This window comes from Salvelinus sp. IW2-2015, linkage group LG23 (genome assembly GCF_002910315.2).
Source record: "Salvelinus sp. IW2-2015 linkage group LG23, ASM291031v2, whole genome shotgun sequence".
Lineage (NCBI taxonomy): Eukaryota > Metazoa > Chordata > Actinopteri > Salmoniformes > Salmonidae > Salvelinus > Salvelinus sp. IW2-2015.
Window position 1 is genome coordinate 10471025 of NC_036863.1, and position 27364 is coordinate 10498388.

The window sequence follows — 27364 nt, forward strand, 5'->3', positions numbered from 1 at the left end:
GACACTGTGGTTGGATTAACGAAAAGGTTATCTTTAAAATGGTGTCTAATACTTGTATGTTTGAGAAAATTGAATTATGAGATTTCTGTTGATTGAATTTTGCGCCCTGCAATTTCATTGGCTGTTGGCGCAGTTCTAGATAGGATATACAGGGGTGTAGAGGTACAGGATCAATGTGCGGGGGCACCGGTTAGTTGAGGTAATATGTACATGTAGGTAGAGTTATTAAAGTGACTATGCATAGATAACAACAGAGAGTAGCAGTGGGTGTAAAAGAGGGGGGAAATGCAAATAGTCTGGGTAGCCATTTGATTATATGTTCAGGAGTCTTAATGCTTGGGAGTAGAAGCTGTTTAGAAGCCTCTTGGACCTACACATGGCGCTCTGGTACTGTTTGCCATGCGGTAGCAGAGAGAAAAGGCTATGACTAGGGTGGCTGGAGTCTATGACAATTTTTAGGGACTTCCTCTGACACCGCCTGGTGTAGAGGTCCTGGATGACAGGGAGCTTGGTCCCAGTGATGTAATGGGGCCAATGTACACTTAAGCCCACGCATTCATACAGTGCACAAAACATTAGGAGCACCTTCGCACTACCCTCTGTAGTGCCTTGCGGTTGGAGGCCGAGCAGTTGCCATACCAGGCAGTGAAGGATGCTCTTAATGGTGCAGCTGTAGAACCTTTTGAGGATCTGAGGACCCATGCCAAATCTTTTCAGTCTCCTGAGGGGGAATAGGTTTTGTCGTGCCCTCTTCATGACTGTCTTGGTGTGCTTGGACCATGTTACTTTGTTGGTGATGTGGACACCAAGGAACTTGAAGCTCTCAACCTGTTCCACTGCAGCCCCGTCGAGGAAAATGGGGGCGTGCTCGGTCCCCTTTTTTCCTATAGTCCATGATAATCTCCTTTTGTCTTGATCACGTTGAGGGAGAGGTTGTTGTCATGGTACCACACGGCAATGTCTCTGACCTTCTCCCTATAGGCTGTCTCGTCGTTGTCGGTGATCAGGCCTACCACTGTTGTCATCGGTAAACTTAATGATGGTGTTCGAGTCGTGCCTGGCCATGCAGTCATGAGTGAACAGGGAGTACATGAGGGGGCTGAGCACACACCCCTGATGGGCCCCTGTGTTGAGGATCAGCGTGTCAGATGTGTTGTTACCTATCCTTACCACCTGGGGGGCGGCCCGTCAGGAAGTCCAGGATCCAGCTGCAGAGGGAGGTTTTTAGTCCCAGGGTCCTTAGCTTAGTGATGATCTTTGAGGGAACTATGGTGTTGAACGCTGAGCTGTAGTCAATGAATAGCATTCTCACATAAGTGTTCCTTTTGTCCAGGTGTGAAAGGGCAGTGTGGAATGCAATAGAGATTACATCATCTGTGGATCTGTTGGTGCGGTATGTAGATTGGAGTTGTTCTAGGGTTTCTGGGATAGTGGTGTTGAGTCATGACCAGCCTTTCAAAGCACTTCATGGCTACAGACATGAGTGCTACAGGTCGGTAGTAATTTAGGCAGACTCGCTTAGTGTTCTTGGGCACAGGCACCATGGTGGTCTGCTTGAAACATGTTGGTATTACAGACTCGGACAGGGAGCGGTTGAAAATGTCAGTGAAGACACTTGCCAGTTGGTCAGCGCATGCTCGCTGTACACGTCCTGGTAATCCATCTGGCCCTGCGGCCTTGTGAATGTTGACCTGTTTAAAGGTCTTACTCACATCAGCTACGAAGAGCGTGATCACACAGTCTTCCGGAACAGCTGGTGCTCTCGTGCATGTTTCAGTGCCATTTGCCTTGAAGCGAGCATAGATGTAGTTTAGCTCATCTGGTAGGCTCGTGTCACTGGGCAGGTCTCAGCTGTGCTTCCCTTTATAGTCTATAACGGTTTGCAAGCCCTGCCACATAAGACAAACGTCAGAGCCGGTATAGTACGATTCGATCTTAGTCCTGTATTGACGCTTTGCCTGTTTGATTGTTTGTCGGAGGGCATAGCGGGATTTCTTATAAGCTTCTGGGTTAGAGTCCTGCTCCTTGAAAGCGGCAGCTCTAGCCTTTAGCTCAGTGCGGATGTTTTCTGTAAACCATGGCTTCTGGTTGGTCTGGTTATGTATGTACAGTCACTGTGGGGACGACGTCATCGATGCACTTATTGATGAAGCTAATAACTGATGTGGTGTACTCCTCAATGCCATTGGAGGAATCTCGGAACATATTCCAGTCTGTGCAGGCAAAACAGTCCTGTAGTTTAGCCTCTCTGTGTGTGGAGTAAAGGTTGTCCAGAGTTTTTTTTCCCTCTGGTTGCGCAATTAACATGCTGATAGAAATTTGGTAAAACAGATTTAAGTTTCCCTGCATTAAAGTCCCCGGCTACTAGGAGCGCCGCCTCTGGGTGAACGTTTTCTTGTTTTCTTATGGCGGAATACAGCTCATTCAATGCTGTCTTAGTGCCAGCCTCAGTCTGTGGTGGTATGTAAACAGCTATGAGAAATACAGATGAAAACTCTAGGTGGATTGTGTGGTCTACAGTTTATCATGAGATACTCTACCTCAGGCGAGCAATAGCTTGAGACTTCCTTAGATATCGTGTACCAGCTGTTATTTCCAAAAATACATAGCCCTCCGCCCCTTGTCTTACTAGACACCGTTGTTCTATCCTGCCGGTACAGCGTATAACCAGCCAGCTGTATGTTGATAGTGTTGTCGTTCAACCACGATTCTGTGAAGCATATGATATTACAGTTTTGAATGTCCAGTTGGTAGTTTAATCTTTGGCGTAGGTCATCTATTGTATTCTCCAAAGATTGCATGTTTGTTAGCAGAATGAAAGGAAGTGGGGGTTTATTCGATCACCTACGAATTCTCAGAAGGCAGCCCGCCCTTTGGCCCATTTTTCTCCACCTCCTCTTCACGCAAATCGCGGGGATTTGGGCCTGTTCCAAATCAGTATATAGTTTGCGTCCGGCTCGTCAGACTCGTTAAAGGAAAAAAAGGATTCTGCCAGTCCGTGGTGAGTAATCACAGTCCTGATGTCCAGAAGTTATTTTCGGTCATAAGCGACGGTAGCGGCAACATTATGTACAAAATAAATAGTTTTATTTAAATAGTTAAATAAACTAGTTACAAAAAACGCAAATAAATGAACAAAAAAACACAATCGGTTGGGGACACGTAAAACGTCTGCCTTCTTCTCTTTTTTATACACGAAATGTTTACTTGCAGGTTCCTTCTAGACAATGCAACAACAATAAGAAGTAATAAAATACGAGAATACAAACAAAGATATTCCACAAATGAACTTTTAACAAAGCACACCTGTTTAATGAAATGCATTCCAGTTGACTACCTCATGAAGCTGGTTGAGAGAATGCCAAGAGTGTGCAAAACTGTCATCAAGGCAAAGGGTGTTTTGTCTATTTTGAAGAATCTAAAATATATTTTGATTTGTTTAACACTTTTTGGGTTACTAAGTGATTCCATATGTGTTATTTCATAGTTTTGATGTCTTCACTATTATTCTACAATGTAGAAAATAAAGAAAAACCCTTGAATGAGTAGGTGTGTCCAAACTTTTGATTGGTACTGTATATGTTTAAAATACATTTTGACAGCATGCTGTAGTAGCTAGTAAAATATATTTCATGAATATGTGTTGCCATGAATTTTAATGAATGGAAAATATACCTTACATACTGTAGCTAGGCTACATAAAAATGTAATGCATGAAAGGTCCGCACTAAATAACAATAGAATGCTGTGGTAAACTTTGAAAAGCTTGTTTTTTAAAAAATGTATTAACTTTTATTTACCATTCCGAATGGTGCCCTGAGTACAAATGTTTTATCACAAACAGAAAGCAAAAGTAACATTACAAATAAACAATAATAACCTCTGTGTGTGGAGTAAAGGTGGTCCAACTGCAATCCTCAATTAATGAATTCAACACCAAACTAAACTGCCGTAGCGGCAGCAGGGATCCAAGATGCAAGGAATTTTGTTGGTTATTCCAACAATGGGGGACACTAAAACTAAAGGAGTATTAACCTAATTTGGTCGAGACCACAGGGACCTCGTGTTAACCAATCCTGCAAGCGGGTTTGGTCGCTCATTCTTTTATATGTTATCAACGAAGTTAGGTAAGTTAGAAGCTTGTGTAGTAGAGCTTTGTAAACAAAAAAGGAATAATGAAGTGATCTACAGGACTTTAATGAGGACAGCCAACCTTTTGATACAGGATGCAGTGGTGAATGAATGACTCATGACTGACAACTCAATCATTTACATTTTTTTGCTCAAATAATTTGGTCCATTCAATTGTGTTATGGGAGTCACTGGAAGGTTGCATCTAAAATATAATGTACACATTTTCTCTGCACTTATCTATTTTTTAAAATAATGTCTGAAAATACATTAAAATTATACTTACAATGCAGATTCCTTCACCTCCAGTGACATTTTCAGACTCAGAAGTTGATAGTTACCCTGTGGATAATGCAGAGACAGAGTCAGTGAAAAATTCCACACAAGATGAAGAATAAATAAGGGTTTAATGTTCATGAACACTTTATTTCATTGGGAACTATACTGAAGAAAAATATAAAAGCAACATGCAACAATCTCAAAGATTTTACTGAGTTACAGTTCATATAAGAAAATCAGGCTTTAATCAATGGATTTCACATGACTGGGGATACAGATATGCATCTGTTGGATCAGAAAACCAGTCAGTTTCTGGTGCGACCACCATTTGCATCATGCAGCACGACACATCTCCTTTGCAGAGAGTTGATTGTGGAATGTTATCCTACTCCTTTTCAATGGCTCTGCGAAGTTGATAATGGCAGGAACTTGAACACGCTGTTGCACACGTCGATCCAGAACATCCCAAACATGCTGAATTGGTGGCATGTCTGGTGAGTATGCAGGCCATGGAAGAACTGGGAAATTTTCAGCTTCCAGGTATTGTGTGCAGATCCTTGCGACATGGGGCCATGCATTATCATGAGGTGATGGTGGCGGATGAATGGCATGACAATGGGCCTCAGGATCTCGTCACGGTATCTCTGTGCATTCAAATTGCCATTGATAAAATGCAATTTTGTTTGTTGTCCGTAGCTTATGCCTGACCATACCATAACCCCACCACCACAATGCGGCACTCTGTTCACAACGACATCAGCAAACCGCTTGCCCACACCACGCCATATACGTGGTCTGTGGTTGTGAGGCCAGTTGGACGTACTGCCAAATTAACAAAAACAAAAATTATCTGGCAACAGTACTGGTGAACATTGCTGCAGTCAGCATACCAATTGCACAATCCCTCAAAACTTAAGAGATCTGTTTCATTGTGTTGTGTGACAAAACTGCACATTTTAGAGGGCCTTTTTTTGTCCCCAGCACAAGGTGCACCTGTGTAATGATCATACTATTTAATCAGCTTCTTTATTTGCCACACTTGTCAGGTGTATGGATTATCTTGGCAAAAGATAAACACCCACTAACAGGGATGTAAACAAATTTGTGCACAAAATGTGAGAGAAATAAGCTTTTTGTGAGTTTGTAAAATTTCTGTGATCTTTGATTTCAGTTTATGAAACATGGTACTAACACTTTACATGTTGCGTTTATATTTTTGTCCAGTGTAGCTAGCTAAATTATTAAAAAGATGAGTTACATAGGCTGGGGTCTGTCCATAGGTAGCTGAGGCTTCAGACCAGAATGATCCACTGCAGGATGGAAAAATAAGATTATGGGTCAAAACATCCCAACATAAATAACGATCAGCATGTTCGGTTAGCAACTTCCGAACTAACACCTTTTTTTTGCCCGTCTGATGGAAGGATGAAATAAAACACATTTACTCATTAATGAAAACATGTAGTTCATCTTTTTTTTATGTTGGCAACCGTTTTATAATATCAATAAGGCCCTCGAACCTGGAGATTATCGTGGGATAACTCCCTCTTAAGGGTTGTTCCCGGCCCTCAGCGAAAGAACAGCCCATAGTCGGGAGTTATCACACGATAATCCCCGGGTCCTCATGCCTTATTGCTTACATAATGTTTTACAGCTTAGTCATTCTATTTTCTTTCTCCAAATCTTCTTAATTATTTACTATATTTCACATGTGATAAGGCCACATGGAGGGCCAGAGATAATTAGACACCTGTGATAATCTGAAGTACTGGAAAGGGGCCACTAGGTGTCTTGTGATAGATTACATAGAATCCTTGAAAGATACAAAAATTCTGGTAGTTTACTGGTAAACTTTAAACATTTCCAGTAATATACCCTTAACTGTAACAGAACATTTAGCAAGTGAGGTTTAAGGGCATTTAAAATGTACCAGTGTCTCTAGCACGTAAAAAAAAAAATAGAACCTTCAAAGTCTGCCCTTGTAGTGCACTTTTCCAGATACATAAGATAGCCTTGAAGGAAAAAAAGCAACAAGAGCTAGTCTCTTCGGAGCATTAAACCCCAGATGGAAAGCAACATATCTCACACCATTTGCCAACATCTCGTCAATCTATTTCACATCAACATGTCCTCACAAATAGTGTTGCCCGTCTGTCACCTCCCTCAAATGTTGTTTTTATAAGAAATGCAGTCCATCAACTCTCTCTCGCATCTTGCCTCTGCCAACGGGGGCTCCTACTAGATGTTCGGCACAATGGACTTGGGTGTTTTTAGTTATTTAAAAAAAATTGTTGTAAAGTTTGGGAAAGTGAAAGTGAATTAAATGTGCCTGTCATCATCAGTCCCTTCAGTGTCAAAGAGAGAAATCCTCCGGAGGTATTGTCAGAAATAGATTGGGAATTAATGAGATTTGCTCTCATTGAGTATTTTCCCTCAAAGAATGGCCACCACACACCGCTGATTCATTAATAGCTTAATTGTTCTGAATCGCTAAACGTCAGTCAAAAGGGGTTCATTTATATTTAAATTAGGACATGTATTTCATGGTTTTGCTGGTTATTTTTGCAATAGTTTTCTTTAATGTACATTTTGATTGGCAGGTTGACAGATTGCTTGATCAGGTGATTTGTTGATGAATGGATTACATGACTTGTCTGACTCCTGTCAAGCTTGTCAGATGTCATGTGGACTCATGATCTTTTAAGTGAGATTAAAGTCACTCTTATAGATGTCTAAATTCCCAGTGTGATCGATGCATCACCATTTGCATTTTGAGCAGGCAACAAGAAAAATGTTGCTGTCTTTGACAGCTGCTGTTCACTTTTGTCAGCATTGTCACGCTACCTGTGTCAACAGCCACAATGAACAACCAAGGAAAGAAAATTCAGTGATTTTCAAAAACAGTAATGACGTCCCACCCAAGGGGAGGTTGTTTGTCCACTCTACGTAACCGTGAGTTAATTTTAAAAAGTTGAAAAGGACTGATTTTAAATTAAGACCTGATAACATAGGTGGTTATCTGATACCATAGGTGGTTGTGGGGTTTGAACCCACAACAATCTGGGCTCTAAGGCTGCGTTTAGACAGGCAGCCCAATTCTGATCTTTTTTCCACTAATTGGTCTTTTGACCAATCACATCAGAGCCCAATTAATGAAAAAAATATCAGAATTGGGCTGCCTATCTAAACACAGCCAGTGTTACCACTCGATTACACAGACATTCCATTTTTCAATTCTTAATTGTAATTGTGATCTTTGTTATTCAGCACCTGTTGCTCTAGAGATTTGTTTGATAGAAGGTGACCAATGTTTAATTGTCTCACTGCTAATCCCAAACATGGGCTGGTCAGAGATACCCCAGGGCCCGACTCTCTCCCTGTGTGTTACACACAAAACACTTTGCCTCTCTTTCTTTTTTCTTTCTTTCTCTTTGTCGCTAGCTTGCTCGCTCGCTCTCTCTCTCACCAACACATACATATATACGTACACGAACGCTAGCGCTCCTCATAAGTACACAGACACTCTTCCTTACAGACACACATTATGCCTATGCTCTACAGTCCCCACACTCACACGGAGCTATTCACCTCTCTTTCACACACACACTTACATTTGCGGTAGTGCTCCTATAACAGAGACGCGCTCCCTCAAAGACACATTTTATCTTTCACTCCACAGCACACAGGCATGCGCACACACGCACGCATAGGTATTCTCTGCAATCTCTCTCTTTATGCTCTTTCTCTCACACACGGCAGAGCCTCCCTCTCTCTGACAGATGGATGGGGACTAATAGCATAATTAAGTACCCGCACCGGCGGTCCCTGTTTACCGCTCGGTTGCTAAGAGGTGACATCAGCTGAGCCCACCTCCTTCCTCACTAATCTCCCCCCACACCCCCCTCTCTCTCACGCGCACAAACAAACGGCAGCCGTGTGCAGGGTGTGTTGTAGAGGTAGAGAGAGCAGGCAGGCAGCAGTGTGTGAGGCAGACAGACAGCATGGTTAGAGCGTGCAGGGCGGACCAGCCACGGCTCTCCATGTAGCCCAGTGCAGCACAAGCTAGAGGGGGGGAGTCTGAGGAGCCACCAGGACCTACTCATCTCACTAACAGCCAGGAGCTCTCTCTCCACTCAGGCTACTGGCTTTCTTTTCAGGGATAGACTTCAGAGGAACAACTTCAAATTTCATATTTTTTTCTCTGGCTGGCTTTGGTGTTTACTTTCGAGGAGCCTTTTTTGTGTATTTGGGGACACCTGGGGAATAGTTATTGTTTTGACTGGGTCTTGACTGGGCTGGGTGGGCGCTCCAAGGGACCGCATGCATGACACAACGCAAAGGCGAGAAGACCACCATCAGCATCCAGGAGCACATGGCCATTGACGTGTGCCCTGGCCCCATCCAGCCCATCAAGCAGATCTCTGACTACTTCCCCCGCTACCCGCGGGGTCTCCCCCCGACAGCACCCCCCGCCCTCAGCCGGGCCGGCTCGCTGCGCTCCTCCTCCGCCAGCCACAACTCTGGGGATGACCCGGCCCGCTCCCACACCGGTGAAGACCCGGACCGGGCGTTTGGCGGTGCCGCCGCCCCAACACCCGCGGCGACCGGCAAGAAGGAGGAGGAACCGGACGTCGAGGGCTATGACTCGGACGACTCAAGTGAGTAGAGACATTCTCTCTCTTTTGTCCTCTTTTTCTTCCTTTGTTCCTTCCTTCAGTGTCTGGTTGCCGAGTGACCATCTGGTGTGGCTGTGTCTTTTTTGACCTCTTTCTCTTCTCCACTCTCCTTTTCCTTCCAACTGTGGTTGCCGAGTGCCGGTGCGTCTCCCTGTCTGTGGCGTAGCTAACTCTCTGACTGTTGAGAGCCAACTGTTGCTGCCGCAGAGCGGCTGTTGCTTCCTTCCCAGCATGCAATACCACTCCTGCACTCATACACTATAGACTTCCGTAGGTACCATAAGCACAGATCAACAAAAATAATTATTCTACCAGTGTAAGAAAAGTGATGTGATTACACGTGATGTGAAAAGGCTGGGCTTATGTGCTTGTTGTGCTGAAGCTTCATGCCTTCTTTGAGTAGTTGTAAATTAGCAGGCAGGATATACACTGAGTATACCTAACATTAGGAACACCTTCTTAATATTGAGTTGCACTCAATGCGCGTTTACTGTGAACACTGAGGCTGTACCCAGTTTAAGTTACAGTTTCAGACAGTGGCCAAGTAGGCTACTGTGGCTATTTGATCATAATGTAGACCTACCAGAGTACAGTAGCAGCCAATGTCTGGTGTTCAATGTAGGCCTACATTCCATGAGACTTTTGAAAAAAAAATGCAGGGAATGACATTAACCTGTTTATCCACTTGTCCTTCAGAGAAGGAGGTGACCAGAAATATTTACAAAATAAACTGCATTATTATACCCATACCATTGTTACAGAGAATCAGACAAATTATGCTACCCTCTGCATATTGGCTACTTAGCTTATTCAAGCCTGTCTCAAAATACAACTGGCTCCAGGTGATCTATAAGTCTTTGCTAGGTAAAGCTCCGCCTTATCTCAGCTCACTGGTCACCATAGCGACACCAACCCGTAGCACGAGCTCCAGCAAGTATATTTCACTGGTCATCCCCAAAGCCAAAACCTCTTTTGGCCGCCTTTCCTTCCAGTTCTCTGCTGCCAATGACTGGAACGAATTGCAAAAATCACTGAAGTTGGAGACTTATATCTCCCTCGCTAACTTTAAGCATTGGCTGTCAGAGCAGCTGACCAATCACTGCAACTGTACACAGCCCATCTGTAAATAGCCCATCCAACCACCTACCTCATCCCCATATTTGTTTTTCTGCTCTTTTGCACACCAGTATTTCTACTTGCACATCCTCATCTGCACATCTATCACTCCAGTGTAAATTGCTAAATTGTAATTACTTCGCCATTATGGCCTATTTACTGCCTTACCTCCTTTGCACACACTGTATATAGATTTTTCTATTGTGTTATTGACTGTACGTTTGTTTGTCCCATGTGTAACTCTGTGTTGTTGTTTTTGTTGCACTGCTTTGCTTTATCATGGCCAGGTCGGAGTTGTAAATGACAACTTGTTCTCAAAAAACTGCCCCTTTATGACCAAAAAAAGCTCTTTACCTGACTCACTTTTTTATAGATTTTTAAAAAAATTACACATTTTGTGTTTCCTACAACAGCAATCACTCCCCTATTGTTGACTACAAATGATCTATACCTGGGCTAATAACTCACTAACTAGCAAAAGATATGAACAGAATGTGCACACGTGGCTACATGCAGCTCTCGCTTTGATCTCAAAACAAGTGCAGCAACGGCCGCTCATGCTGTAAACACAGTCCAGTTCAAAGTAAATGGCACAGATCCATATATATTGGATAGGTCTATTTGTGTATAGGCCTACTGCAGCTATGATTGTTTATGCCGCACCAGTCTCTGTAGAGTATGGGATGAGTCGTACGTGTCAATGCAATAGAATCCTACTCAGATGCGTTCTATCTACAACAAATTCTCTTGCATAGTTTGTTTTGTTTCGGTATGTTGCATTGAAAGTGGCTATTGCGTTGATTCAATCACGATTGCCACAGTAAAGGGAAATGTTGCTTGTGTTAACAGGGGAAACTCTAGAACAGTGGTCATCAACCTTTTCTGAATCAATATCTCTTTCTGAGTCAAAATACAAGCCCGAGATCTACCGCTCAGATTTTTTTTTTTACATTACTTAAAGAACGTAAGCCTATGCAACATTAACCAATTAAAAATAATACTGTAGCAATGAGGTTTATGCCGTCAGCTATAGGCCCAATACATTATCACCGCATATTGGCTTTGTTTGAATTGCCCTGCCAATGCATTGTTGTTCAGGCCATTTAAAAAATATAGATTTCTAAATTTGAGGTAGGCTATATGATCACACCGGTAATAAATCCGTTGTTTTATTACTTGTGAGGCACGGCTGAGTGAGCGTACATTTAAATAATTCGCTTTTTATTTTTATTTTACTGGGCAAATGGTGCCTGCATCTGATGGTCAGTCTCAGCGGAGGGAGAGAGCAGCAGACTGAGGGTCAACCTCTCAACATCCTTCCGCTCTCCCTTTCCTCCACTGACACTGACCAAAAAAGGACACCATCTTCCAGCTGATGGCAAAACTCGTGTCGCACCGCATTATTTCTGCCTCATGCACAAATTCATGTTGTTACTCCTATGAACAGAGAAAGTGAAATATTCCTTGATATTAAAAAAGACCCAAGCTGCTAATAATAACAACAACTCAAGCCTATAGATACACTTTCCTACTCACTCGTCACTACTCACTCACAGGCTCTACAGTGCTTGTTGTAGCGCTGAGTGGAAATAGGAAAAACGCACATTTTATGGCTTATAAAAGGGATGACAGTGCTGAGTAAGAACTTAAACATGAACTCACAGTAGCTCTTTGCTTTATTTGTTGACAGTTTTTCTCTAGTCATGGTTTTAAACGTTTTGAAATCTCAGAGCATCAACTTTGCTGTAGCTTTCTTTTATGCCTGCTACGTTACTGCAGACACGGTAATCTGAGCCATCCGATTGGCCAGTGGTAGGTCTATAGTGCACTGGATTTGCTCCCCGGGCCGCCGGGAAGGCAGAGTTTGTATCTTCAGACACATGAAATGGTTCAAAATGGCAGCAGTTCACCTACCCGGCACACAAGGCAGCTGAATCAGGTGCACCTACTGCTAACAGCCCCGAGACAAATATAATTTAAAAAAAAATAGGAACACCAGGCTTTATAGTTGGGTTTTTTACAGAAATGGTTTTCGATTGACTAGGAATGCCTTGGAGGTCGATCGGGATCGACCGGTTGGTGACCACTGCTCTAGAAAGTTGAGTGAAGTTCAATCTCGTGCTTCTCTCTGTGGGCTATTTCTTCTGCACCGCAGTCCCGGGAGAACTTTGCGTTATTCTCGGCAGTCCCGGGAGAGCTTTGCGTCATTCTCGGCAGTCCCGGGAGAGCTTTGCGTCATTCTCGGCGAAACATCCGCCCCCTTTTGCCCTCAGAACAGCCTCAATTTGTTGGGGCATGGACTCTACAAGGTGTCGAAAGCGTTCCACAGGTATGCTGGCCAATGTTGACTCCAATGCATCTCATAGTTGTGTCAAGTTGGCTGAATCTCCTTTGGGTGGTAGACCATTCTTGATACACACAGGAAACTGTTGAGTGTGAAAAATCCAGCAGCGTTGCAGTTCTTGACACAAACCTTTGCACCTGGCACCTACTACCATACCCTGTTCAAAGGCACTTAAATGTATTGTCTTGCCCATTCACCTTCACCATGTCTCAGTTGTCTCAAGGCTCAAAAATCCTTCTTTAATCTGTCTCCTCCCCTTCATCTACACTGATTGAAGTGGATTTAACAAGTGATATCAATAAGGGGTCATAGCTTTCACCTGGTCAGTCTATGTCATGGAAAGAGCAGGTATTCTTAGTGTTTTGTATACTCAGTGTGTGTAGTGGGCTCCGGACGGATTTGTAGGCATGCTGTTGAGTCTCGGCATGAGGGCTGTTTACATCCACACGCAAGCAGCCGGCCAAACAGCGAGGCTGGCAGGCTCCTGTTGTCTGTGTCTGTCTGTGCGTATGTGTGTGTATGCGTGCGTGCGTGCGCACATACAGTATGAGCTATTAGTATCAAGCTACTGTTGTGTTCGTATGTGCGTGTGTGTGTGACGTGTGTGTGCATATGCCCCAGTCTCGCCTGCCCCAGTCTCTCCTGCCAAAGGAATGCACATCCTGTGACAAGCCCGTTTTGAATTTCTTGTGTCTTACAGTGAGTGGTTTTCGTGTCACCCACTGTCTGAATGCTCTAAAAGCAAATCCCTTATGAGAGCACTAATCACTTTGCCCGGCTCCCCAAACACTCCAGCCAAACGTTACACCACGCCTATGGATGTTAGGTTTTTCAAAACAAATGAGTTTGGATCTGAGTACCTCCCTGAAAATGTCAAGAATGGAAATCCATTCTAGACCATTATAGACCATGATGTGCGGCCCAGTACATCACGGGGGCCAAGCTTCCTGCCATCTAGGACCTATATAATAGGAGGTGTCAGAGGAAAGCCCATAAAATTGTCAGAGACTCCAGTCATCAAAGTTATAGACTGTTTTCTCTACTACCGCACTGCAAGCGGTACCGGAGCACCAAGTCTAGGACCAAAAGGCTCCTTAACAGCTTCTACCCCCAAGCCATAAGACTGCTGAACAATTAATCAAATGGCCACCGGACTATTTACAACATCCCTCATTTTAACGTCACCACAATCAACTTCAATATTGGCAGTCTCAGACTGAAGTATGTAACTAACGATAGAGCAGCGGAAGAATTCAGTGTGAATTCAGTGTGAGTCGTTAGGCAACTAATCACTATTGACAACATTAAAAAGAACCTACCCTGTTGATGACTGTGCAGGCTGTCCATCCACTGACATGCGAGTGTCACTCAAGCATGTCACTCTTACAGACCCGTTATCTATTTCCTACAATTTCCCTCCAATGGGTGCTGTTGTGGGTCTTTTTAACACTATAGTGAATAAAGGTTAGTGTGACAGCATGGCAGCACAGTAAAGGCTAAATCCATACAGAGTGACATGCAGAGGGTTTAGGGATGCCCTGCCTATCCTATAATCCTGCACCAGATTGGGGGATGGAATGGCAACAGCACGGAGTGGGTGGAATAGGCTGACTTTGACAGATGTTGAGCTATGACCTTGCAGACAGCGCAAAGCTCTCTTATCGAGAGGGGAAAGGAACATGGAGTTGCACTCAGCATTAAAGTAGCCTTGATTTGAAGTGGAATCAAGCCCTTCTTCAACCGTTATATAACGGCTTACATTGTCGAGGACTAATTGTTTTGTACAGTTACCAGTGGTGTAAAGTACTTTCTCTAGGGTAGGGGGCAGCATTTGGAATTTTGGATGAAATGCATGCCCAAATTAAACTGCCTGCTTCTCGGACCCAGAAGATATGATATGCATATAACTGGTAGATTTGGATAGAAAACACTCTAACGTTTCCAAAACTGTTAATTAAGATAGTGTCTGTGAGTATAACAGAACTGATTTGGCAGGCAAAAACCTGAGAAAAATCCATTCAGGAAGTATTTTTCTTTTTGGTTTTCTAGTTTTCTAGTCAATGCCATTACAGTATCCATTGACTTATGACTCAAATTTCCATTTCTATGCCTTCCACTAGATGTCAACATAATTTTACTTTTGATACTTAAGTATGTTTCTGCAATTACATTTACTTTTCATACTTAAGTATATCTAAAACCAAAAACTTTTACTCAATTAATATTTTACTGGGAGACTTTCACTTTTTTTCTATTAAGGTATCTTTACTTTTACATTTACTTACGGTATGGCCAAAACAACTAGGCCTAGTTGTGACATAATTGTTTCAAAGTGCAATAGTGAGTGTAGGTTGGATACAGACTGTACAGAAATGCCAGGTCCAAGTAGACCATATGCTTTAGTCTGTTGTTGAATGGATTTTGAGCCATTAGATCTGATTGTCTTGGACAGAATGTTAGAAACATGTCAGTGCTTCTTGGCCAACAGGTGGTTATACACTATTGCTAAAATCATATGCCTCACCTGCTGCTGTACAAACTTGGAACAATTAGATCTGATTGTCTTGGACAGAATGGGGGAAACGCATTAGCACGTAGAGTGCTTCTGCTTCGCCCCAAGGGCACTGGACCAGAACACAGTGTGGTGAACAGTGTTTTCTAACCACAATCCTCCTGGCAGCTCTTCAGTGCTCCTTCTTCGACATCAACGGTAACTGTTGCAATGAGCACGAGGATGCACAAATTGGCAACATGGAGGAGCAAATTAATTGTAATGAAGCCGTGTGTTGTGTGAGATGAGCAATACAAATAGAGCAATTAGAAAGACACACTTGAAGCAACATATAATGGGCGCAGAAACACACAAGGAAGGAGTCATCGGAGATGCCTTAGAACAGTGGTTCACAAACTTTTTATAGTCCCGTACCCCTTCAAACATTCAACCTCCAGCTGTATACCCCCTCTAGCACCAGGGTCAGCGCACTCTCAAATATCATCATTGCCATCATTGTAAGCCTGCCACACACACACACACACACTATACAATAAAATGATTAAACATAAGAATGAGTGTGAGTTTTTGTCACAACTGGGCTCGTGGGAAGTGACAAAGAGCTCTTATAGGATCAGGGCACAAATAACAATATAATAATAATCAATAATTTTGCTCTTTATTTAACCATCTTACATATAAAACCTTATTTGTTAATTGAAAATTGTGAATAACTCACCACAGGTTAATGAGAAGGTTGTGCTTGAAAGGATGCACATAACTCTACAATGTTGGGTTGTACTGGAGAGAGTCCAAGTCTCCAGGATGCTGGCCTTCTAGGCAGAGTTCCTCTGTCCAGTGTCTGTGTTCTTTTGCCCATCTTAATCTTTTATTTTTATTGGCCAGTCTGAGATATGGCTTTTTCTTTGCAACTCTGCCTAGATGGCCAGCATCCCGGAGTCGCCTCTTCACTGTTGACGTTGAGACTGTTTTTTTGCGGGTACTATTTAATGAAGCTGCCAGTTGAGGACTTGTGAGGCGTCTGTTTCTCAAACTAGACACTCTAATGTACTTGTCCTCTTGCTCAGTTGTGCACCGGGGCCTCCCACTGCTCTTTCTATTCTGGTTATGGCCAGTTTGTGCTGTTCTGTGAAGGGAGTAGTACACAGCGTTGTACGAGATCTTCAGTTTCTTGCAATTTCTCGCATGGAATAGCCTTCATTTCTCAGAACAAGAATAGACTGACGAGTTTCAGAAGAAAGTTCTTTGTTTCTGGCCATTTTGAGCCTGTAATCGAACCCAAAAAGGCTGATGCTTCAGATACTCAACTAGTCTAAAGAAGGCCAGTTTTATTGCTTCTTTAATCAGTACAACAGTTTTCAGCTGTGCTAACATAATTGCAAAAGGGTTTTCTAATGATCATTTAGCCTTTTAAAATGATAAACTTGGATTAGCTAACACAACATGCCATTGGAACACAGGAGTGATGGTTGCTGATAATGGGTCTTTGTACGCCTATGTAGATATTCCGTAAAAAAATCTGCCGTTTCCAGCTACAATAGTCATTTACAACATTAAACTTCTTATGGCTGCAATCCCGTTAACGGGATCGATATGACAACAGCCAGTGAAAGTGCAGGGCGCCAAACAGAAATCTCATAATTAAAATTCCTCAAATATACATGTATCTTATACCATTTTAAAGGTAATCTTGTTGTTAACTTCTTATGGCTGAAGGGGCAGTATTGAGTAGCTTAGATGAAAGGTGCCCATTGTAAACGGCCAGCTCATCAGTCTCAGTTGCTAATATATGCATATTATTATTAGTATTGGATAGAAAACACTCTAAAGTTTCTAAAACTGTTTGAATTATGTCTGTGAGATTAACAGAACTCATATGGCAGGCAAAAACCTGAGAAGTTCCACTTCCTGTTTGGATTCTTTCTGGGGGTGCCATATTTTCAACCAAGCTCTTATTCAAAATACAGAGAGATATGGATGGGTTTTCACTTCCTACTGCTTCCACTAGATGTCAACAGTCAATAGAACTAAGTCTGATGACTCTAATGTGAAGGGGGGGTCGAAGGAGACAGAATTTAGTATGAGGTGCCATGAGGTGACCATGCATTCAACACGCGCGTTCACGTGAGAGGCAGCTCCGTTCCATCTCTCAATTGAAGCCGATTTAATTTTCCGGTTGGAACGTTATTCAAGATGTATGTTAACAACATTCTAAAGATTGAGTCAGTACATCATTTGCCATGTTTCGTAATTTCGTCACGTTATAGTGGTCGCGCTTTGAGACTTTGGTTAGGGTATTTGGTAAACAATTCGAAAGTAGCTAATTTGACATAAATAACGGACATGAACGAACAAATCAAGCATTTATTGTGGACCTGGGATTCCTAGGACTGCATTCTGATGAATTCATCAAAGGTAAGGAAACATTTATCATGTATTTTCTGGTTTCTGTTGAGTCCAGCATGGTGGCTAATTTGGCTAATCATCTGAGCTCCGTCTCAGATTATTGCATGGTTTATATTTCCGTAAAGTTTTTTTGAAATCTGACACAGCGGTTGCATTAAGGAGAGGTATATCTATAATTCTATGTGTATTAGTTGTATTATCATTTATATTTATGTTGAGTATTTCTGTTGAAACGATGTGGCTATGCAAAGTCACTTGATGTTTTTGCAACTAGTGAATCTAACGCCTCAATGTAAACTCAGATTTTCTGATATAAATATGAACTTAATCAAACAAAACATGCATGTATTGTGTAACATGAAGTCCTATGAGTGTCATCTGATGAAAATAATCGAAGGTTAGTGATTAATTTTATCTCTATTCTGTTTTTTGTGAAAGCTATCTTTAGCTGGAAAAAATGGCTGTGGTTATTGTGGTTTTGTGGTGACCTAACATAATCGTTTGTAGTGCTTTCGCTGAAACCCTATTTGAAATCGGACACAAAAAGCACAAATAGAGATAAAATTAATCACTAACCTTTGATAATCTTCATCAGATGACACTCATAGGACTTCATGTTACACAATACATATATGTCTTGTTCGATTAAGTTCATATTTATATCCAAAAACCTCCTTTTACATTGGCGCCATGTTCAGAAATGCCTCCAAAATATCCGGAGAAATTGTAGAGAGCCACGTCAAGTAACAGAAATACTCATCATAAACTTTGATGAAAGATACATGTTTTACATAGAATTAAAGATACACTTGTTCTTAATGCAACCGCTGTGTCAGATTTCAAAAAGCTTTACGGCAAAACACAATATTCAATCATCTGAAAACAGCGTTCAGCCACAAAAGCAAGCCATACAGTTACCTGCCAAATTGTGCAGTCAACAAAACTCATAAAAAGCATTATAAATCTTCACTTACCTTTGCTGATCTTTGTCGGAATGCACTCCCAGGACTCCCACTTCCACAAGAAATGTTCGTTTTTTTCGGTAATGTCCATCATTTATGTCCAAATAGCTATTTTTGTAGCGTGTTTGGTAAACAAATCCAACGTCAGGGAAGCGCGTTCACTAAAACCTGACGAAATGTCCAAAAGTTCCGTAACAGTCCATAGAAACATGTCAAACGATGTATTGAATCAATCTTTAGAATGTTTTTAACATAAATCTTGAATAACGTTCCAACCGGAGAAACATTGACTTCAGATGAGCGATGGAACAGAGCTCCCTCTTATGTGAACGCGCATGGTCAAAGAATGGTCAGGTCATGGCAGACCTGACTAATTCCCCTCTCTCAAGGCATCAGAGGCATCAGACAAGGTTCTACAGACTGTTGACATATAGTGTAAGCCATAGGGAGTGCAAACTCATCCATATCTCGCTGTGATTTCAATGGGATCTTGGTTGAAAATCGACCAGGCTCAGAATTTCCACTTCCTGTTTGGATTTTTTTTCAGGTTTTTGCCTGCCATATGAGTTCTGTTATACTCACAGACATAATTCAAACGGTTTTAGAAACTTCAGAGTGTTTCCTATCCAATACTACTAATAATATGCATATATTAGCAACTATGACTGAGGAGCAGGCCGTTTACTCTGGGCACCTCTGTGCACCTTTCATCCAAGTTACTCAATACTGCCCCTGCAATCATAAGAAGTTAACAATGTCTACACTGTATTTCTGATCAATTTGATGTTATTTTAACGGACAAAAAATGTGGTTTTCTTTCAAAAACAAGGACATTTCTAAGTGACCCCAAACTTTTGAATTGTTGTGTGTAACACACTGTGGCTGAGGAAAGGCACTTCTCCCAATATAAGTGAACCCCAAATCAATGTAGTTCTCATCATATTTGCACCTCTTCGATGATCCAACGTCCCTGGCTGTTGTTCGGTGCTTTCCCGGGTAAGAGGGCAGTAGCTCTTCGGCTGTATCAGATTCACAACTGTCAGTGTCCATGCTAGCTGGGCTAAAAACAAATGTAGAATTACTTATTCTAGCATTGGATGTGCTCGTGGAAGAAAAACAACTTGTGTCGTCGACAGGTGCAGGTGTAGTACTGCTGGTAGTAACAGTACTACCAGTAGAGCTGGTATGTGTCTTTATGGACGCGGGCCTTACTTTTTTAACCATTTATTCATTTTCGAGCAAACGGAATGAGCAGCAGCTGTTTGGCTACATACGGACCATTAGTGGAATTCCCGCGAGAGAGTAAGGGTTAATGTGATTGGATGTTAATTATTTGACTAGGCTACCTGTATTTGACATTGTTGGTATTTCGCTGAACACTGGATGGTTTAATTTAATTTTTGCCAGTGAAACGAGGCTACTCAGGCGTGAGAGAAAAACTCACCCAAATGTATAGCCCATTGGAAAATATAAATGGACTGTTTGAAAATGTGAATCATTTTTTACATTATATATATTTTTAATGTGATTCACATTTTTATTTGGCGTACCCCCAACGGCATTTGGCCAGTTTGGGAATACCTGCCTTAGATGTAGGATCTTAATTTGAGCCAGTTTGCTACAGCAGGAAAATAATACTGCAGCAGCAGGGAATGTGAATTTTTAAGTGGAAATTACACACTTCAGAAGCCTTTTTAAACCTCAAATATACTACAAGTGTTACATTTCCTGTATGGTAGGAAAGTTATCCTGCAAAAGGGTGGTCAAATTAATATCCAACATCTATAGGAGGTAGTCGAAATGCAGCAGGTGCGTTTCTTTTGGAAAGTTGTATCTGATGCTTTCTCACTTCAACATTTAACTACTGTCTCACTGTCTCCACCTTGACAGAGTGGTTATATTATAGGACAAATTCGATTCGACCGACATCAAATTGGGAAGCCAAGGTAACAAACAGGGAACCACAATCATGCACCTACTAATGTAGCAATTAATAGTAAATTAAAGTTCTCAACAATGCTGTCAATCTTGGGTCATCATCTGGTGTATGTGCATGTCACCAGCCTATTCGGGAGCAACTAGCTTCCAGTGTTGTGTCTAAGGAAAAGAGAGACACTGAAAAAAAGTCTGATGCATCACAGAAAATAAGCCCTGGTTATTGCACATCCCATGTCAAGGGATGTTGTCACAGCTAGTATTACAACACATCAGGCTGCTGGAGTTACAGTTGTCTAAAGCCTTGTTCACACTGCAGCCCTTAATGCTCAAATCAGTTTGGATTTTCAAATCCATTTTGGAATACAGACTGTCCAAACAGCAAGTTATAAGTGACCAAATCGGATTTGTGTGTGTTCAGACAGCAGTTATTTGCAGACATGGCTATGCTAGTTGTCATAGTAGCAACGTGTGTGTGTGCGCAGTGGCGTAGTTTGATTGGTGGTGCTGCTCGTACTTCATATCACTCAGAAGTTTAGTAGCAAGCTAAGGTGACAACAATGCCTGCCATGGATGTTTCCCAGTTGCTGTGAATGTTCAAAATCATAGTGTAAGAACACATTTAAAGCCTCAAGGATAAAATGATCCAACTTTCAAAACGAGTCCTTTTTTGGCTAGCCACAGCAGTCAACTAGCTATCTAGGTAGCTGTTTAGCTTTCTAGCACATTCACTAATTAGTTTGTAAACAATTAATATGCTATTGTAACTATCACATTATGTTCTTGTCAAACTGTCTACAGAGTAGCTAGCAAACAACAAGATATGCCAATTAACAGTCTAAAAACCACTTGATGGCAAATAAATAAGATTTGACTGTTCAGACACAAGTCGCATGCCCAGAAATCCAGAAATCGGATTTCTATCTGACTTCATACCACCTACGAACGATGGTTTGAAATGTGGCTTGAAATATCCAATTCCATGTGGCTTTTGGCTGTCCAGACTGCAGGAAAAATAATAGATTTTAATCGGATATGCAAAGAAAATAATGATTTGCTTCACTTAAAACTGCCAATGTGAACAAGGCTTAAGAGACCACATTGTAGATTAGTCTGACACAGTAGAAAAGCATCTGCCCTATTTAGCTAGTGTTTGTAGCTGTAGTGTCTGTTCAGGTGGATGGTAGTCAGTGAGAAGCCAAAGGATAGCGGGCAGTATACCCTTATAGGGTTGAGGCCAGGAATGGAACTGTTCACTGAAGAAGCTGAAGTGAATGGTTTATTATGGGAGGATAGGGCCATGTATTTGTTTTCTAGTTTGACATACTTAGCCCTTTCCCATTCCATTGTCTAATTTTAAATAAGAGGGGTTTTTGTGTATATTTTCTTGAAACACGGATCTTTTAATAGTACAGTTTACGCACATGGTCAATTAGACATGCTGTACAGTAAAGCAACTTCCTCCTCCTCAAGGCTTAGCTGGGAAGTAATGGGGAGGAGAGGGGGTAAATAAAGAGCATCAAGACATGCTTATCATTACAGCCAGATAAGAAGTAGATGAAATCAACATTTGCAGATTTAGTCTGAACCACCAAGTCTAAGAATAGGTATAAAAAAACTAATAAAGAAAAAACCTTAAAGAGAAATTTAACCACTGCTCTATTTCACTATATATGCCCTTGTAATATGTTATGTCATAAAAATCCTCACTACACGCAAATACGAGTGTTTCTGCATCTCACCGGTAGAAACGAGCCATCTGCATTTCCTGGTTGTATGCAAACCACAATGATTTCAGGACATACTTATTGCCCCATGGAGGTAGATCTAGTCAGAGAGGAAGAGGCGAAGCGAGAGGTTTCAATCTCACCAAAATCTGTCCAAAATAAGCCTGATGTGTTTCTATGGGCTTATTTTGGAGCTAAGCTTATCGCCTGCCTTCCCGCCTTAGGGACAACGACTCCCATTATTAGGGAGGAGACATGAGCATCTCATCATTTTAGAAAGATCTCTGATCCAAGAAATATCAAAATGTCTGTGTTTGTAGCCAGATTTCAAAACGGAACAGAAGTCTCAACTGATGGGGTCTCAACTGATGGGGTTGCCAGGTCATCAAATGTTGAAAAGTGATGCTATTCCATCGATTTTCCCCTTCACTTCAAAGAGGAAGGCATCCGATCAGCCAACATCAACACAGCAGAAAATAAGACGAGCTGAGCAAATTGAGCTAACTAACATTACCTAGCTAAACCAAAATCTAACTAGCTAGGTAGCTTTCATAAATATGCTGGCTAGACATTTCAAAGCAAATCAAAGTATTTAGCCAGCTGCTTTCTACTGATATGATTTGTAACTTTGCAAGCTAACGTTAGCTTCGTTAGGTTATATTAGCTACAGCTTACCGGACCGTATCTAACTACCGCAGAGGCTAACATGACTATTTTGAGTCCGATCTCCTCAACATCTGCAGCGGCATCAACATCAAGCTCAGCACAAGTCACCTTTGCTAAATCTTTCCATGACTCCATGATTAGCAAATAAATGTACTGGAGCTAGGCATAAACGTGGTCTGTGTCTTGATGTCATAATTGGTGTGTTTAGAAGTAGGGTACAACTTCTACTGTAGTTTTCACTGTATTATGGAGGGTAAAGTTGATTGTTCATGCAAGGCTTGAAGTCTAAATTGGAGAATAGGAGGTATTGGGTGTGGGTAACCGACTGGTGTCTGTTGGGGGTGGCTATTGTGTGTGAAGGTTAGCATGCATGATATATTGACCTGAGGATGGTGGGTGGATATAGTACCTTGTTTGAGTGTGTATTGATGTGGACAAAGTAGTACAATGTTGGCTAATCACTGACTACTGTGTGTCCTACAGACTGATCCTGCTACTGATGACGATGACCTTGACACCAGCTTTAGTAGAACGGAGCCTGTAGACCCATTGGGGCCAGTCAGTAACCAAAAGGCCACTAGTTCAAATCCCTGAGCTGACTAGGTGAAAAATATTCTGATGTGCTCTTGATCAAGGCACTTATCCCTAATTTCTCCTACAAGTTTCTCTGGAAAAGTGTCTGCTAAATGACTAAAATGTACATTGAAGCGTTCAGGTCGGAACAAGCTCAACATCTTCTGACTCTGAAACAACCCAGGACAGCCAAAAGTATTTATGAAAGCACAATACCCTCTTGAGAAAACAAAATCCCCAATACATTAAACTGTCTAGAAGCCAAGTGCTCAATATTTTCACACCCTTGCAGTCAGTTCTTTGGCATGGGGGAGAGGGGCTGTTAGTATACTCTTCTAGCCTATTCACTATATTGTTGGCAGTGCTTGTCTACTCAACAGCACAACTGTAGGTGTTCATACACAACAATACACAACTTTCTACAAGTCAAGCCCCCCTCAAAAGTTGCACATCTTTGCCAACAGCCCATCTCAATGCTCCATTATTGAGACATACAGTACCAGTCTCCTTTTAACATTTTTTTTTTTACAGAAAACATGGTTTCTTGAAAGGTTGGTGTATCATTTCAATATTCATTTGTTTGCAAATAAACATGTTTCAATAAAACAGTAGATTAGTATGTCAATATAGCAAATAAGTAGACATGGCTTATATTCAGGTTTATTTGCTCTGGAGACCAAGGTTAATTTGCACAGCGGTATGCAGAAACAGTTATGGAAATGTATGACATATAAAGGGAATACTTGCATATGGTGTGTTTGGGTGGTGCAGTGAGGTGTTCGGAGTCACTTTGATACAAGGGGAGATTGTTGTTATGGGACCTTTCACATCTCTTGAGAGTCATCAACCTCTCTGTATCGAAGCGGTATTGTCTGAGAGAAAGACAAAAACGCTATTAGACATTCATGGGCAGTTGTTTACAGTCGTGGCCAAAAGTTTTGAGAATGACACAAATATAATTTTCACAAAGTCTGCTGCCTCAGTGTCTTTAGATATTTTTGTCAGATGTTACTATGGAATACTGAAGTATAATAATCAAAGGATTTTATTGACAATTACATGAAGTTGATGCTAAAAGTCAATATTTGCAGTGGTGACCCTTCTTTATCAAGACCTCTGCAATCTGCCCTGGCATGCTGTCAAGTAACTTCTGAGCCACATCCTGACTGATGGCAGCCCATTCTTGCATAATCATTGCTTGGAGTTTGTCAGAATTTGTGGGTTTTTGTTTGTCCACCTGCCTCTTGAGGATTGACCACAAGTTCTCAATGGAATTAAGGTCTGGGGATTTTCCTGGCCATGGACCCAAAATATTGATGTTTTGTTCCCCGAGCCACTTAGTTATCACTTTTGCTCCATCATGCTGGAAAAGGCATTGTTCATCACCAAACTGTTCCTGGATGGTTGGGAGAAGTTGCTCTCGGAGGATGTGTTGGTACCATTCTTTATTCATGGCTGTGTTCTTAGGCAAAATTGTGAGTGAACCCACTCCCTTGGCTGAGAAGCAACCCCACACATGAATGGTCTCAGGATGCTTACTGTTGGCATGACACATGACTGATGGTAGCGCTCACCTTGTCTTCTCCGGACAAGCTTTTTTCCGGATGCCCCAAACAATTGGAAAGGGGATTTTCCGGATGCCCCAAACAATTGGAAAGGGGATTCATCAGAGAAAATGACTTTACCGCAGTCCTCAGCAGTCCAATCACTGTACCTTTGCAGAATATCAGTCTGTCCCTGATGTTTTTCCTGGAGAGAAGTGGCTTCTTTGCTGCCCTTCTTGACACCAGGCCATCCTCCAAAAGTCTTTGCCTCACTGTGCGTGCAGATGCACACCTGCCTGCTGCTATTCCTGAGCAAGCTCTGTACTGGTGGTGCCCCGATCCTACAGCTGAATCAACTTTAGGAGGCGGTCCTGGCGCTTGCTGGACTTTCTTGAGCATCCTGAAGCCTTCTTTACAACAATTGAACCGCTCTCCTTGAAGTTCTTGATGATCCGATAAATGGTTGATTTAGGTAATCTTACTGGCAGCAATATCCTTGCCTGTGAAGCCCTTTTTGTGCAAAGCAATGATGACGGCAAGTGTTTCCTTGCAGGTAACCATGATTGACAGAGGAAGAACAATGATTCCAAGCACCACCCTCCTTTTGAGGATTCCAGTCTGTTATTCGAACTCAATCAGCATTGACAGAGTGATCTCCAGCCTGGTCCTCGTCAACACTCACACTTGTGTTAACGAGAGAATCACTGACATGATGTCAACTGGTCCTTTTGTGGCAGGGCTGAAATGTAGTGGATATGTTTTTGGGGGATTCAGTTCATTTGCATGGCAAAGAGGGACTTTGCAATTAATTGCAATTTGTCGGATTACTCTTCATAACATTCTAGAGTATATGCAAATTGCCATCATACAAACTGAGGCAGCAGACTTCGTGAAAATGTATATTTGTGTCATTCTCAAAACTTTTGGCCACGACTGTACTGTCTGTATTCTAACTGTAGCAGCAGTATGTATAATATGAAACATCTCACAGACACACGTTAGCTAGGTGGCTAACGTGTGTCTGTGAGCTAGCTAGGTATAGTTACTCCATGACCAATAACATTTGAATTGATTTGATTTTGACATGACTAACCATGACCTAAGCTCAGCAGATACACAAATGAATTTCATCTCCATTTTGGTGGCTAGTTAACTGGTTGTCTGAATGGCTAGCTAGTGAAAGTGACAGCTGAGGTTGATGCTTCGCAAGCACAGCCCAAATTTACTGCCACACACAACTTTTCTTCCTTGACAGATTAGCTAGCTAGCTATTACAAGCAGCTTGGGCCATTTCCATATGAATTACATTATTAGAAACAAGACAAACAACCAACTAGTTAGCTGACTATATACAGCTAAACACTGCACGTATTTCCATTAGACGGAGCGCAATCATTTGAGCAATTGAGACATGGATTGTGTATGTGTGCTATTCAGAGGACGAATGGGCAAGACAAAAGATTTAAGTGCCTTTGAGCGGGGTATGGTAATTTTGTGACAAGAACTGCAACGCTGTTGGCGTTTTCACGCTCAACAGCTTCCTCTGTGTAGCAAGTATGGGACACCAACCCAAGGACATCCAGCTAACTTGACACAGTTGTGGGAAGCATTGGAGTCAACATGGGCCAGCATCTCTGTGGAACGCTTTCAACACCTTTTAGAGTCCGTGCCCCAAACAAATTGAGGCTGTTCTGAGGGCAAAAGGGGGTGGCCTAGTTCAAAATTAGGAAGTTGTTCCTAATGTTTGGTATACTCAGTGTATATCTGCACTTTACTTATTTCAAACTACTTGACATCATCACTTTCAAAGTGCAAGGAGTGTTCGAATCCGTATCACCAACCAACATAGATACAACCGTTTCCACAGTGAAAGGTTGTGGCCGCTTCAGCGCCATCATTTTTTGTAATTAAGTCTTTTTAAAAATTTGAAGTCAAATGACAGCATACCCTGTTTCCTGTTTCTGGTTGATGACAACAGCTGCGAGAATACGACAACAGGTTGTTAGCAAGTTCATTTGAGATATTGACACAGATATTATTGTTAGAAAAACAAGGATGTTCGCAGACGCTACAGAAATGTAAAGAAAGGCCATTGACGGCCGCTATGGGTTCTAAAGGGTGATGTCACCAGGCAGACCAAAACTCCATCCCACCAAACCGTCTGAAATTTCAGGCGGTCTTTTCAAACATTTTACACTAAAAGGGCATTATCATTTTCACAAATTCCAAGTAATATTTCAACCTCATAGTGTGGGGGGGGAAAAAATATATATATACAGTTGAAGTCGGAAGTTTACATACACCTTAACCAAATACACAGTTTTTCACAATTCCTGACATTTAATCCAAGTAAAAATTCCTTGTTTTAGGTCAGTTAGGATCACCACTTTATTTAAAGAATGTGAAATGTCAGAATAATAGTAGAGAATGATTTATTTCAGCTTTTATTTCTTTCATCACATTCCCAGTGGGTAAGACGTTTACATACACTCA

General features: G+C 41.9%; 1 protein-coding gene across 1 annotated transcript in view; it reads left to right on the forward strand.

Moving 5' to 3' along the window:
• The first annotated feature begins 8347 nt into the window (after positions 1-8347).
• LOC111950595 (double C2-like domain-containing protein beta) overlaps positions 8348-27364 on the forward strand; it is a 179288-nt gene continuing 160271 nt past the window's right edge. Inside the window, 1 exon segment of the mRNA XM_023968298.2 lies at positions 8348-9068. Coding sequence (XP_023824066.1) covers positions 8735-9068 — 334 coding nt within the window. The 5' untranslated portion in view covers positions 8348-8734.